At 38.4% G+C, this 14,588-nt stretch overlaps 5 protein-coding genes across 7 annotated transcripts; 3 read left to right on the top strand and 2 right to left on the bottom strand.

The window, feature by feature from the left end:
* Nucleotides 1-43: 43 nt before the first annotated feature.
* LOC149690687 (uncharacterized) lies at nucleotides 44-1,104 on the bottom strand. The gene is made up of 2 exons (XM_089870282.1): nucleotides 462-1,104; nucleotides 44-388 (listed from the first exon to the last, which is right to left on the bottom strand). The coding sequence occupies exons 1-2, from the start codon at nucleotides 1,102-1,104 to the stop codon at nucleotides 99-101; spliced, it is 933 nt and encodes a 310-aa protein (XP_089726408.1). The 3' UTR covers nucleotides 44-98.
* Nucleotides 1,105-1,348: 244 nt separating this feature from the next.
* Nucleotides 1,349-1,967, top strand: LOC149690686 (transmembrane protein 141). Its single transcript, XM_089870285.1, has 3 exons — nucleotides 1,349-1,473; nucleotides 1,532-1,598; nucleotides 1,683-1,967. The coding sequence occupies exons 1-3, from the start codon at nucleotides 1,426-1,428 to the stop codon at nucleotides 1,880-1,882; spliced, it is 315 nt and encodes a 104-aa protein (XP_089726411.1). The 5' UTR covers nucleotides 1,349-1,425; the 3' UTR covers nucleotides 1,883-1,967.
* Nucleotides 1,968-2,107: 140 nt separating this feature from the next.
* On the top strand, nucleotides 2,108-4,363 carry LOC149690685 (N(G),N(G)-dimethylarginine dimethylaminohydrolase 1). Of its 2 annotated transcripts, none has more exons than XM_089870284.1 (5): nucleotides 2,108-2,559; nucleotides 2,770-2,872; nucleotides 2,942-3,138; nucleotides 3,226-3,348; nucleotides 3,403-3,531. In XM_089870284.1, the coding sequence occupies exons 1-5, from the start codon at nucleotides 2,287-2,289 to the stop codon at nucleotides 3,406-3,408; spliced, it is 702 nt and encodes a 233-aa protein (XP_089726410.1). In that variant the 5' UTR covers nucleotides 2,108-2,286; the 3' UTR covers nucleotides 3,409-3,531. The 2 variants fall into 2 exon arrangements, with proteins under 2 accessions (XP_089726410.1, XP_089726409.1); XM_089870283.1 differs by having other exon boundaries at nucleotides 2,111-2,559; nucleotides 3,425-4,363.
* A 648-nt stretch (nucleotides 4,364-5,011) lies between these two features.
* Nucleotides 5,012-11,567, top strand: Mgat4a (alpha-1,3-mannosyl-glycoprotein 4-beta-N-acetylglucosaminyltransferase a). Of its 2 annotated transcripts, none has more exons than XM_089870264.1 (7): nucleotides 5,012-5,235; nucleotides 5,573-5,935; nucleotides 7,568-8,059; nucleotides 8,132-8,262; nucleotides 8,580-8,881; nucleotides 8,960-9,212; nucleotides 9,744-11,567. In XM_089870264.1, exons 1-7 carry the CDS (start codon nucleotides 5,121-5,123, stop codon nucleotides 9,780-9,782), a joined length of 1,695 nt encoding a protein of 564 aa, XP_089726390.1. In that variant the 5' UTR covers nucleotides 5,012-5,120; the 3' UTR covers nucleotides 9,783-11,567. The 2 variants fall into 2 exon arrangements, with proteins under 2 accessions (XP_089726390.1, XP_089726389.1); XM_089870263.1 differs by lacking the exon at nucleotides 9,744-11,567 and adding an exon at nucleotides 9,397-9,689.
* Nucleotides 11,568-11,622: 55 nt separating this feature from the next.
* On the bottom strand, nucleotides 11,623-14,298 carry LOC149690683 (uncharacterized). The gene is made up of 4 exons (XM_089870265.1): nucleotides 14,280-14,298; nucleotides 13,566-13,718; nucleotides 12,276-13,500; nucleotides 11,623-12,219 (listed from the first exon to the last, which is right to left on the bottom strand). The coding sequence occupies exons 1-4, from the start codon at nucleotides 14,281-14,283 to the stop codon at nucleotides 11,883-11,885; spliced, it is 1,719 nt and encodes a 572-aa protein (XP_089726391.1). The 5' UTR covers nucleotides 14,284-14,298; the 3' UTR covers nucleotides 11,623-11,882.
* Nucleotides 14,299-14,588: the final 290 nt, after the last annotated feature.

Raw genomic sequence — 14,588 nt, 5'->3', positions numbered from 1 at the left:
ATGACGCTGCCATTCCCCCCTCACTCGTGGAAAAACAAATACGTTTTTTAAGTTATTTATTTATTTATTGTTTTAAAAATCACCAATATTAATTACAATTAATTATTAATCATATTTTGTTGTTCCTTTTGGGAATTTAGTTGTCCAATGACTGATCTTAAAAAAGGTATCAAAGCTTGTCCAGTTGCATTTGTGCTTGGAGGAACTCCGTAAGGTGATTCGGAGGTAAGACTGTTATCGGCAAGATTATTGACAACTCCATCAATTCCATTCTTATCATTCTTTAAACTTTTAATGTATTCTTCTAGATTGGTGGCCAAGCTCAGAATGTTATCGTTGGACCGTTGTTGCATGTCTAGAATCTTTTTAGCGGTATCTTCAAATAAACCTGGACAAAATAATGGATCGAAGATATTATTTGGGATTCTTCTACCAATTAGGAAAAGAAATGGGGTCGCGACCTGTAAGTTTATTTAGCATAACATCGTATTCTTTATCTTGGGCTAACATTTTCTCCAAAATTTCATCTCTTGGTGGTGGTTTCTTAACTCTGGGTGTTCTTGCAATTTTTTCTACTAGTTTCCGTTTTTTAGGTGGGGTACTTTTTGAGGAATTGTTAAGATTCTGATTCTGAGAGGCTTTGCTGGGTCTTCCCCTGGGTTTTTTAACAGGGATAACTTCAGACACGTCTTCATCGGTGCTTTCCAAGTCCTCAACTTCCTCTTCCTCGTAGCTTTCATCTTCACTGTCAGGTTCCCCCAAGATCTCATCAACAGCTCTCCAATATCTCCATTTGGATTTAGAGTTGGGTTTACTAGGCATGTTTTTCTTGTAAAGTCCTTTCATTTTAGTTATCATTTCTTGGACAGCGGCGCGATCTCTATCTACCCCCAGTTGGTTTCTCAGTTTGTCACTCATTTTGTCATAGATTAGTTTTTTATGTGTAGCGCGATCCAGTTGAGCCACGTAACGTTTCCAAACTGATAAAAGAGCCACCACCTCTTCGTGGGGCCAAGTGTCACCCTTTTCTTTTTTGTAACTGGGGTCGTCATCGTAAACTTCCATGTCTAAAGAGCTTGTTTCTTCGTCACTCGAAGACCCCATGTTGTTATTATGCTTTTTCTCCCTAAGCCTTGGCTTTATCTTTAAAAAACTCGACTTCGAGCGTCTTCCAGACAGTTTGGCGATAATTTGTTTTCTTTAAAAGCTAATTAAACGTTTTTTTTTAGAACTTTTATGGATGTTAGCTTACGGTAGTCGAATAAGGGTAATTTACCGAATCTCTACAGTGTGCGGATTATATGAAAAATCAAAACAAACGGCGGCCATTTTGATTAAATTCAAAATGGCCGCGCCCATTAAATAGGGAAGGAGAAGTATAGTCTGCTGTTCTGTTCATCTGTGTTAATTTTTGAAAGAAAAGAAATGAATAATTTAAGCGAATTAGAACAACAAGTGGCGGAAAAACATCCGGTAAATTTGTTATTTATTTAATTTTATTATGAATTAACGTGTGGTTTATTAATTATAGGCATTTCCAACATATATGGAATGTATGTCTCGGGCCTTTGTCACGGGAATGGCTTCTTTTGGACTAGGTAATATATTGCAGGCACGGACATAAACCAGAATTATGTTCCGTAAAAATATAAATTTTTTTCTTTTTTAATTGCAATGCCAAGCTGTCTCCTGCACATATTTCGTACAAATTATGCTTAAAAAGCGAATTCCCTTTGAAAAAATTTATTTTATGCCAATATCTTTTGGCTTGGGCACCATAGTTTCTTGGCAAGTTACTTCCAAAAGAACTAAAATCTGTCAGTCAGGTTGGATGGCCACTGAAGAAAAACATACCTATTTCACCACTCAAGATAAAAAATAATTCTAGACTATGTCTAGACTCACTAACTTATTCATAATAATGTAATTAGGCCTAATAAACTTCATGTTAATGCGAAAAAAAAAAATAGTTTTTCAATTTGTGGTCAAAACATTGCTCCAACCGGAGTCCAACGGTATTTTGTATTTGACAATAAACGAGCAAAAAAAAAAAAAAAAAAAAAACTCCTTATCCGGACGGATTCTTTCAGCCAATCACGGAAGAGGATTTTACAAAAAAGAGCCAATGACGTAATGAAAGAAAAAATTGCGGGAAATAGGCGCGCCTTTTTTACTTCCGCTTATACCTAGTGTTCGTAATCGTAAGTGGATGATTGTTTAGGGATCGGTAACTTTCAATTATCGATTAGGCCTAATTAGTCTTAGAGTATTAGTTTAAAATACAAAATGGCGTCGCTGAAATATACGCACGCGATCGTCTGCAGAATACCGGATAGTTTCAAGACTGAAGCCCTTGGCGTCAAAAGCGAAGTTAACATGGAATTGGCGCGAAAACAGCATGAAGAATATTGCAAAACGTTACGGGACTTGGGCTTGGATGTCATAGAGTTACCGCCCGATGAAAGTTTGCCGGATTGCGTATTTGTGGATGACACTGCTGTCGTTTGCAATGGGACAGCGCTTATTTGTAGACCAGGACATCCTGCCAGAAGGAAAGAGGTCAGATTTTAAAAATTCTAACAGTTTATGTATATAAATAGAAGTTAGAATCATATTAATTTACATATAAGCAAGCAGATTTTTCTGAACAACTATTGAACTATTGAACTTTATGATAACTATATCTAATCTAAAAGGGGCCCCATAGAATTTTAACTGTAAAAATCGCCTAATAACAGTCATAACAAGGTTTAATTTTAAATTTAAAAGGTGGAAACAATTAGAACTATTATAAAAAAAGAATTGGAGCTTCCATTGGTGGAGATAGCTGACCCAAAAGCCCTAATAGATGGTGGGGATGTTCTATTCACAGGTAATTAGATTAAAACATTATTTATAATTATTATTATTAAGGTTTAATGAATTTTAACAAAAAAAATAGGAAAGGAATTCTTTGTTGGTTTATCAACACGCACAAATGAAGGTGGGGCCAAAGCATTAGCCGCAGCTTTCCCAGAATTCCCCGTGACACCAGTGCCTATTCCATCTCAACTCCTTCACCTAAAAGAAGTCATGTCCATGGCTGGACCTGATATCATCTGCGTAGCTGAAGGAAATGAATCCCAAAGCATTTTAAAGGTCAATTTTATTAATTATTAATTATCCTTTTAATTGAAATATTAATTAATTAATTAATTAAGACTATTATTATATATTTTAAAATAGAGGATGGAGAGAGAGGCCACTTACCGATATCATAAAGTGACTGTACCTGATTTAGCAGCCGCTAATTGCCTCTATGTTAATGGTACTCTAATACATAGAGCGGAGTTTCCCAAAAGCATAAGGGTAAGAGTTATTAATTAATTTATTTATTTAATTAATTAAAAGGTCAAGGGTCAGGGATGATTTTTAAAATCTACAGGTTTTTGAAGACAAAATTGATTATAACAAAATAGGCCTTGATTGGTCAGAGTTGTCAAAAGCCGGAGGTCGTTTGGGTTGTGCCGTTATTCTCATTAGAAAAACAAAGTATATCAAAAGATTGTAATGATCATTTTTGCTTGATAAGTTGAACTTGATATCAAAAAAAAAAAAAATTATATATATATATATAGGACATACATATTTTGCTGCTAGTTTTGATATATTATAAATTCTTTATATACAAAGGATTTAAATAAATATATATATATATATATATATATACATTGTAAATAAATAATGTTCCTCCAGTAGAAGCCCATAAATTTGAAGAAAAAAACAAAATAGCTTAAAATTAACAAACAAACAAACAAACTTGCATTGGAATCTCTTATTTCCATTTTGAAATGTTGCTCCTCCCCCTTTGCTCCTCCCCCTCTGCCCCGCCCCCTTTGCTCCTCCCCCTTTGGACCCCGCCCCCTTTTCCTATTCCACATCAATCAATCAATCAATCATTCCCGCTGGTTAATTAAATTAAATTAAATTAAAGATTTTCCTTTATTAGAAAGAATTAATTATTATATTATCAAATACGCAAGTGCACTTTAATAATTAAGAATTAAATTTAAATATAAATGAATATAAAAGTTGTGATAATTGTTGCTATGATGAAACTAAACTAAACTAAAGAAGAAAATATTATGGCCATGACAAAAAAAAAGATATACTGCCTTTTTAAAGTATTTGCCTTTAAAAGAAAAGAAAAGAAAAATAATTATTAATTAAGGTTTTTAATTTTAATTATTATAACATGTTGTATAATCATTCCATTTAATTAATTAATTAATTAATTACAGAGCTATGCAAATTTTTATTTTATTTTCCCAAATGCTTATTTTTCTATAAAGTTATCATTTTAATTAATAAAGTTTCTTTTTTTTAAGAAATAATTTTGTTGTCTAATTTTTCCGATTTTTTTTTTTTTTTTTTTCTTTACAGATTGAAGCTGGTTCCCGGGGTGAGTTATTGGCCTTTTCTAGGGAAGCTGTTTCCGGGGCCTATAGTTTCCGTATCAGCGTTGCCAGACGTACGATAATTATAGTACAATGCGATAATTTTAAGAGTTTTTTTCGAAGCGTACGATAATTTTGAGGCTGTACTATATAGTACGCTAAATTCGATAATTCGGCTAAGGCGTACGATAATTGTACGATAATTTCGAATTCAGCGGGAAATTGAAAAAATCTGGCCGAAAAGTCTCGCTAGAGGTAGAAAAAGGCGAAACGGGAAGGAGCGAATCATGTTCATCCCATAGTAATAATGCACTTAAGACCAATGGCAGGATGTGAGAAACGCTTGGAGACGTTATTACCCTATCTCCTTATGACCCTTGTACTGATTTTAATATAAATTCAAGGTGAATCAGAACACTCGCATAGGTTTTACCGCTATTTTGGAGGCGCTCAGAGCGTACGATAATTTTTGTTGAAAATCGATAATTTTTTGGCTTTGGTAAGATAATTTGGTAATTTTTATCTGGCAACGCTGTTCCGTATCCGTATCCTTGATGTCGTCTGCTAGTATTCGTGTCGACTTATTTGGCTTTTAGTCGGGTTTTGGCTATGGCGGAAGGAGTATCGCGGCTCCGTCGTTGCGAAGTTAAATATCGCGATAAATTAAGTTAATTATCTATTTAAATGAAGAGGTTAATAAGCATGATGAACTTTCGTAAGCCCGCCATCGCTTTTTACATCGGAATCGTCCTTTTAACTACTCCTTTCTTCACCGTTTTGTTCCTATGGCGAGGTCCAGGTAAGTCTGTCAACTCTTATCTTCTTATACATTGAAAGCTTAAAATAAATGACAGGTTAGGCTTAAACATTTTATGGTGTTAGTAGGCCAATCATTTATTAATGGGGTAAAGATGATCACGTTTTGGCCTCCCCTAACTCATTAATTATAAGATTACATCTACCTTGGCTATAATTGACTGTTTTTTATTCATTGTTTGTCGTAATATTTATGGAGATTAATGGGGATTAAAAGGCCGTGTGTTTAATTAATTAATTAGGATTATAAGACCGTGAGATTTAAAATTTATTTATATATTACAAAAAGCGATATTGGGGGTTTGTGATTTAATTTGCAGACAACTCTAACGAGCAACTATTACAAGGCAAAATCGCGGAATTACACGAACGTTTAAAACACGCGGAGATGTTGAACAAAGAACGTAGTCGGGATATTGCTTCTCTAAGTCGTGATTTTGGTGTGGTGCTATCGGCGGCCAATCTGACAATAGAAGAGACCAATTTAAGCGATAGCACACTGAGAGTGGGGGGAGGTGTCAAATTTGGAGGCGGAGGGAAAGATTCTCAGCTCCTACTATCCTCCAATGTCCAAGGAGGTTATGACCTACAGTTACCCTCCATTCATCATTACTTGCCCCATTTACGTGGAAGCGCTGATAGTCTACAACCCGCTTTCAAATTATCCAAAGGAAGAACTGGAGGTAAGATGCATGTTCAGGATATCTGTTTCCATCATATAGGGACTTTGCAACGTCACCCTACCTTCCACTAGTGCTAAAAACCATACCAGGAGGAGGGGCTTATGTAGCTTTAAAAACCATACCAGGAGGAGGGGCTTATGTAGCTTTAAAAACCATACCAGAAGGAGGGGCTTATGTAGCTTTAAAAACCATACCAGGAGGAGGGGCTTATGTAGCTTTCATTCTGTAAAAAAAACATACCGTAATGGCGCTGGGGGGCGGAGTTAAGCCTGAATTGCCCAAGTCACTATAGGGAGCTTTTGGTTGGGGGAGGAGCTAAGATTCGTGAGATAATTTTCACCCGCCATACTGGAGGGTTGAATACAGAAGGAAATCTGATATCCACCAATATGGCTGCCAGAACCTTGGCACGACTTAGGAGGGTGTGACGTACTACTCCGCCAACTGAAAGCTCTCTATTGAACTGTGTGAACTTTGGTTCAGTTAAAAGGGATAGGGGGGGGGGGGGTAACTCTTGGTAACTGGCACAATTCCCAATTCTTTTTTTGTTAATGGGTTGATGATATTTTTCATCATTAAGATTTTCCTTTCCAAAAGTAACTTTCTAAAAATAAGAATATTTTATCAAATATTTCCTGGTTTTACTTTCATATCTTCTACTTAAACAAGTTATAAGTGATTAAGGGGTTGACTTGAAATGATCGGTAATAATGCTTTGCATAGATAACAACGGGTTGGTTAATTGTTGGGAAATTTTTCCTGGTTTATTTGGAATTGAACTATCTAGAAATACTTGTAAAGAGGAACCTTATCATTGATGACATTTAAGCTCCCTTATTTTCTTATCTGAATTATTGTTATGATGTCAATTCCCAGACAAAATAAGAAAAAAAAACCCTTTATGCCCTTGCTGTTAAGGTACTGATAAGGTAAAGTGATAAAAACCTTATCGAAAAGATTGTATTTTAGTATAATTCCTCCAGAATAAAAATGCAATATATTAAGTTAGTGCAACTTCGCGGCAAGGCTGCAGTGCCTTATCATCCCATTATGGTTCTTAATGTAAAAGTGTCGTATGAAGAGTTTTGTCCCATTACGGTTCTTAATGTCCCATTACTGTTCTTAATGTAAAAGTATCATATGAAGAGTTTTGTCCCATTAGTGTTCTTAATGTCCCATTACTGTTCTTAATGTAAAAGTATCATATGAAGAGTTTTGTCCAATTACGGTTTTTAAAGGGCGCCACCGGAGGCTTGCGGGGTCAAACTGTTGGGAAGCATAATGCTTAGCCCCCCCGCCGCGACAGTGGCGCCACTCCTTATGGCCAAAAAGCTGAGTGTTTTCCCCCGTCCCTAAAGGCAGACTGCCTCGGGAGAGGTCCGGTTAGCCCCTTTAATGTCCCATTACTGTTCTTAATGTAAAAGTATCATATGAAGCGTTTTGTCCCATCATGGTTCTTAATGTAAAAGTATCACATGAAGAGTTTTGTCCCATCATGGTTCTTAATGTAAAAGTATCATATGAAGAGTTTTGTCCCATCATGGTTCTTAATGTAAAAGTATCATATGAAGAGTTTTGTCCCATCATGGTTCTTAATGTAAAAGTATCATATGGTCGCCCTTATTATGGCAGCGACGGTTATTTTGGGCATTCCTACTGTACGTCGTCAAATTCAATCGTACCTGATGTCGACACTCCAAAATCTTATTGAGAACATGTCACCGTCGGAGCGAAACGAGTCCGTCATTATAGTCTTTATAGCCGAATTGGACGTCAATTACGTGGCCAAACAAGCGGCCGAAATCCAGAATATGTTCCAGGAACACTTGGAAACTGGTTTGTTGGAAGTGGTGGCGCCGCCAACTACTTATTACCCGGAGTTCGATAAGATTCAGAGGACCTTGGGGGACCCCTTGGAGAGGGTCAAGTGGCGCACGAAACAAAACCTCGATTTCGCTTACCTGATGATGTACGCCTCAAGTAAAGGGACATTCTACGTCCAGTTGGAGGACGATGTCCTTTCCAAAGCCGGGTACATCAGCACCATGAAAACTTACGCGTATAAACAAGTCATTGCCAAGAAAAATTGGTTTATTCTGGACTTTTGTCAACTAGGATTTATCGGTATTACATTCGTTGTTGACTCGTTAGGGGGGGAGGAGGAATGGTTAAGGAATGTATTCAATCCGTTTTTAGGTAAACTCTTTAAATGCGTGGATTTGCCCAAACTGGTCTCCTTTTTTCTGGTATTTTTCAACGACAAACCCGTTGATTGGTTGCTAGATAATTACATTCAAACCAAAGTCTGCAGATTCGATAAAGATCTGGTAAGATCTTTAAGAGACGGGGGGAATTAGCCTTATTCCTAATCAGCGCCACCTACCCATAGCGGCGACTTTGAGAACTACTGTAATCGGCAAGCCAATCAGAAGTCGCTAAAATCTGGTGACGTCACTGACGGGCACTCTCCGGGTCTTACCAAAAATGACGTCACCAGATTTTAGCGACATCTGGTTGGCTTGCCGATTACAGTAGTTCTCAAAGTCGCCGCTATGGGTAGGTGGCGCTGATCAGGAATAAGGCTAATTCCATCGATGCCGACTTATAAATTGTCGCCCCCATATATTTTGCTTATCGCGTTTAGAAAGATTGCAAGAAGCAAAAGGACCTTTTATGGTTCCATTACAAGCCTTCCCTATTTCAACATGTCGGGACGCATTCCTCTCTAAAGGGCAAAGTTCAGAAGTTAAAGGACAAGCAGTTTGGTAAACTGCAATTGTTCCACCCTCACAAGAACCCACCGGCCCTGGTCACTACCAACATGAAAGCGTACCGCCTATACACGCTCAAACGCGCTTACAATGGCGACGTCTTCTTTTGGAGTCTCTTACCCCAAAAGAATGACACCATCGTCTTTAAATTCACTCCGCCCACGCACATTTACAAGTAAGATCTTCGGGACAACCTACAGGGCGGGTTATGTTCATCTAACCATGTTGGGGGGATCTCTGTATTCCTTGGCAGTTACCGGTTCCGTAGTGGAAACGCGGAACATCCTGAGGACAAATACGTCAACACCTCCGTTGAAGCGTTACCCCTCTATACCCCCAAGAAACCTTTAGAGTTGAACAGGACAGCCGATGGCTACTACATCCTGGGTTGGTTCAAGGAGCAGACTGGTTTGGCTGAAGGTGCCGTACCACCGCAGTTGGGACCAATACATACCATCAGGTTGTTTATTCATAGCAACAGCGACCATTGGGCCATACTTAGTGAGGTAAGAGATTGAATTACTTTTTTCTATTTGGGTGTTGTTGAGCGATCCTGCCATTTTGAGGGACAGTAACAACATTGGGGGACGCTGATAAGATAGTCAACTCTTTGTAGACTCTTAACAGTCACAAAACTAACCTCTGTCTTTGCCCCCATTCCCCTTTTCTCCCCATAATACCCCAATGAAGATATCTATAAAAGGACCGTCCCAAATGTTACGCGGATGGAGGGAGAAAATGCGCAAAGGTACAAAGAAAGTAACATCCCCACGCGCATTGCATTATGCATTCATTTATAGTTATTTTTGCTCGACATGCGCAATGCAGTAGTTTCTAGTTTGGTCTTTTGCATAATCTAAGAAAATGCACGCTGATTAGTTTTTGCAATGAATGACATCCATAATTTTTTTGTCCATTGGTCCTGGACAAAATAGAACTTTCCAACCAACCAATCATGTTCCTTTAACCCTTTTTCAAAATATGTCCCATTTTCTTATTGTCTTCTACTTCTTGTCTTTTCATTGCAAACGGAACAGATTCTAATAGGAACCGATCCAAGCAAGGTTAAGCAATGAGGCATTCTCCTACTCCTACTACTACTACTACTACTACTACTACTTCTGTCCCTGACCCTCACCCGGCCTCCTTAAGTCCCTCCCAGTTCTTTGTGGTTGTAATTAAGTAATTGCGTCTTAAAACCCCTCACCCCCTTCCTTACACAATGACGCGAATTAAATCAGTGCCTTAACGCGGGTGAAAATAAATAAACAAACAAACAAACAAACAAAGCACGCCGCACTTCTATGTACTTGGAAGAGAACAAAACAAATGAAACTTTGGAGACACTAATACAAAAAAGTCCATGAACTGACACTAAAATAATTATTAATTACAATGTTTTTGGCGAGTTATCGTACGTCACAATTACGTCACGTCACGTCGTCAAGAAATAAATAAAAAAAATACCGGTGTGATATATTTTACTTAGAGAAGAAATAGCCAGCACTTTGAAATAACAAAAAACAAAACCTTAACTACGCACCACACCAATTGGGTGGACACTTCACCCCCTATCACGACCTAAAGACCTATTTTTTTTTTTTTTTTTTTTTTTCCTTTTTGGGACAAAATCTTCGTAAGCGGGTGCGACTGCGACTGCGATTGCGATTGCGACGCGGAAATCTCAAATTTTGTAAGCTATTTTTTTATTTCATTTGACAACAAACAAACGATATATATGATAAGGTATTATTAGTCGCTAGTGTCCCTCCCCTTTCTAGGTTATTTCTAAGAGTGTCATAATTTTTTTTTGCGCGCGAAAACAAGGTACACCAACCCATCCCACCTGAGGCATTTTTTGGTCCGGTAGAGTTTAAGGCTACCTAATAGAGTGCTGTCAGTTGTGACGTCAGATCCAAGGTTAAACGTCACGAGTCTGCCTTTAGCAATGGGTGGCCATGACAGTTACCGTTTTTTCTTTATGGGAAAACAGCATGGGTGACGTCACACCGTCGCTTCTGACAGCACTCTATTGTAGTAGCATTTAGAACTACGGAATATTTAATTACTAACTACAATTATAATTAATACTGATTCCTAAATTATTATATTTAATATATCGCCCCGCCCCCTTTTCCCCCCCTCCCGCCTTCAGTATTTTAATTAGGCGTACTTAATTTTTTTTGCATTTCCCAGATTTTATCTCTGAAATTAACTTTAATTAATATTAATCTAATTTAAGCCCCCCCCCCCCGTTAAGGACAACAACGGTCCCAATTATTTACAATTTTTTGACCAATTTTTTATTTTTGTCTCCGTCCCCATTGGCTTAGAAGTTAGAAATATATTTCAGAGATAAAATCTTGGGGTGGTCCATGATCTTAGAATTAAAGGGGTTAAATTTTGACCTCTTGACCCACCTTTAGCCTGCAAGCCATATTTATCATAGTCAAAGAAAAAAATATCACGCGTTAATGAAATTATTTGCAAAGTGCTCAAAAGTACTTTTGTCATTTCTTGTGAATTAATTACTCGAAAGATGACGTCAGAGTCTTAGTTTTTTATATACGTTTAGAGACGATTAGTTGTTTAGAATTAGAATCTAATTAAATTAAAATAGAAGTTATAGATTTATATACCGGTGGAATATTATACTTTCCCATTTTTCATTTTTTTTTTGTTTGTCTCAAAATAATTAACGATCTTTGAAATAATTTTTTTTTAATTAATTTTGATTAATTGTTTTTTTTTAATACGGCGCTCACTAAAAAAAATATATATATTGTCTCTTTATTTGTGCAATATATCAAAATTATTTTTGAAATGAAAAATGTAAGAAAATAAATTAAGTTACTTATAGAGAGAGGGATACGTTATTGACTTATGATACTACAATCAAAGGTCGAGACGTCGATGGATTTTTTAATCTAAATAATTTATTCATTTCAAAATATCTAGATTATTAATTAATAAAAACATAAAACTTCTTTTAATTACAATAATAATAATACGCGCGCGACATATGGAAGCGATCCAGGAATAATATTGGCGTGGAATGTTTGTCAGCCAAGTAGTTGAGTCCATCGACTATCCGTCGCTAGGACACAACCTTCTGGGTTGCGAGTTTTGGCTTATCCAATCAAATTAAGAGTATATACTGTGGGGGGTGATTTATTTTACGTCTTGTAGATGGGGTTTTCTTCCCCACCTCCTTTTCTTCGGTAAAAATCACGTGCCAGTTTCTCGGTCGAGTCCGTGACCGACCCCCCCGTCGCGTCGTTGAAACCGTTTACGTGTTGAGTCGTCTCTACCATCTCGCCACCTCTGGGTGGTTTAGGCGGTACTTGTTGGTGATCGGCGCGTTGTCGTCGGAATGTACGCAATTCGTTGCTACTGTCGCGGACCCCGTTCAAGTAGTTGGGCGTGGCGTAGTGTTCCTCGTAGTCGTTCATCGGAACTACGTCCGTTTCGTAGGCGCGTGATAAACGAATGCCGTCTTGGCTGTCCGTCGACCTTGGAATGAATTACAATTAGATTTACTTAAGTGTGTTAAGGGGTGTTAATCTTACCTGCCCATTCCTCTGACGGAGGCATTCAAGGTGCTGGCGTCATCGGGTATCATTATTGGTGACTTGGAAGACTCGCTGTAAACCGTGTTCGGTCTGGGGATCCTGGTCAAGGCGTAGTCCTCCAATCTGAGTGTTAAATGCGGGATGTCGCGCGAAATTGAATCGTTCTTGTCGCGGCACCGGCAACATTTCAAGCATAAAAGACACGAAGCCACAAGGACGGCGCTTCCGAAGCAACTGGCGATGACCACGTACGCCACGAACTCGATGTAGCTCAATCTGCCCACGTAAAAGGTCTCCCCCTTGTCCACCCAAGTATCGTTTGGCCCGGGTGAGTGTTGGTAAGTGGCGTTGACGGCCGATAATCGCATAAATGTGTCGTCGTAATTAAAACCCAACTTGCCGACCAGCAGCGACATTTGATCTTTCGCCAGATCGTCGTCGAATTGGAACTTTAAAACCAGTTGTTTCGTGCACGAACCTTTCTCAATTACTTCTTCGTATGAGCCGATGTCGAGCGCGGTTCTCGTGGACGCGGAGTCGCATTCCCCGCCTCTAAATATTAAGTACATTGACCGGTCCTCAAGGACTTTATCGTCGATGTCTATCTCCGTCATGTTCTCGGAACTCATGGTGGAATTGTTATCGAAAATAATTTCGTTGGACGTGGCGTTAATTGGTTCTAAGTCCTTCGTAACAGCCACCGTGTCTCGCGGTTTCTCGGTTGTCGTTGGTTTCGGTTCGGGCGGCGGTAAAGGCGTCGTGGTAGTTTCGTGGACTGTCGTACCAGTCGTTTCTGGCGCTTCCATCGTAAAGATCTCGTGCGGTACAACCTCGTGATGATTTTTAGGTCTTGAGGTGGAACTCTCGACTTGATTCGAAGTAGTTTCGGTCGGACTGGATACAGTCGTGCTCAACTGGGGAGTATTATCCTTGGGATAATTATTTTCCAAGGGAACTGATTCCTTGGTGTTAGCACTTGAAGAATTTTCCTCGATTGACCTTGCCGGGGTTACCAAAGGTATTACTGGTACGGTTACCAGCTCACTTTGCGTTGTACTGGTTTCCGGTACAGACGAAGTATTTTCCCTCTCATTTGACCTTGCCGGAGTTACCAACGGTATTACTGGTACGGTTACCCCACTTTGCGTCGTACTACTGGTTTCCGGTACGGGCGTCATTGACGTCTGTTGGGTAGTTGTACTAGAAATTAATTCGTCGGCAGCTGCGAAAATGTTTTTTTTGAAAATTAGGTCGAAACAAAATATTTGAAAAACAAGTAATACCTACCCGAAAATGATGCCGGTTTCGTAGTAATTAAACACAGCGTAAAAACCAGAAGTAGCACGCGACTTTTCAAAACATCCATGCTGTTAGAAATAGGATTACTGGTAATCGTAACTCTGGGTACTTGATGACGTCGTAAGACAAGAGAGGCACGATCTTAAATGATAAAAATCATGGGGGTTATTAGAGACGGCGGACGACGACAAACACAATGATCTTTCTTTGAAGAAATTTCAAGGCGCACGCGGTTTTGTTCCGTCGGCAAGTAAAATGAGATACGTTAAAGGGTAGCTAGCTTTCCTTTGGCGCCAAAGTGCGTCTCACTCTGGCTCCCCCCGTCCGGTCGGGTCTCTCCGCTTATTTTGCCATTTCCGCGAGAGACGCAATCTTGGGAAGAACAGAAACGTGCGCCGTTTCCTTTTATTACTCACAGCAGCGTACTTCTCTCGAAAGGCAAATGTCAACGTCTACTCAAATATAATAAGTACTTGTATACTTATTATATTTGTTTTAGAGTCTATGTCGAAGGAGACTCGCTTGTGAAAGATATAATCGAAACGAACCGAATCAGTATAGTAAATCGACGTTTGAACAAGATAATAATGGAACTGAACAGTTATTTTTAAACAAACCGAATACGTTCAACATTCGCCAGAATAATCAAGTTTTATTTGAGCAATATTTATTTAAGGATATAAATGATTTCATGGTTATTACCCATTAACTTCAAAGAGGTTTCATAATTAATTATCATGTATATAGATGTAATTCAAATAGATTCAAATTTCTTAGGAAGTACGCTCTTATACTTTACAATAATACTTTGGACTTTAATCGAAAGCTAAGCTAACAATATCCTAGTATTGCATTGGAATTTGAAATTGGTGGAAACTGAATGTACTTGAGATATGGAATAATTCGAGACTTTCCTTTGAGATAGGTTCAAAGTCCAGAGCTAGTGAGTTTGAGATTCTTTTAAGCCAAAAACAAACAAAAATTTGCTTACCCCAGAAAATACTTGTCCAC

The sequence above is a fragment of the Phalangium opilio genome, unplaced genomic scaffold (genome assembly GCF_054372755.1).
Source record: "Phalangium opilio isolate 3A_F unplaced genomic scaffold, DU_Popi_V2 ptg000031l_1, whole genome shotgun sequence".
Taxonomy (NCBI): domain Eukaryota; kingdom Metazoa; phylum Arthropoda; class Arachnida; order Opiliones; family Phalangiidae; genus Phalangium; species Phalangium opilio.
The sequence above is the reverse complement of the archived record's forward strand: the minus strand, read 5'-3'. Positions and strand labels throughout refer to the sequence as shown.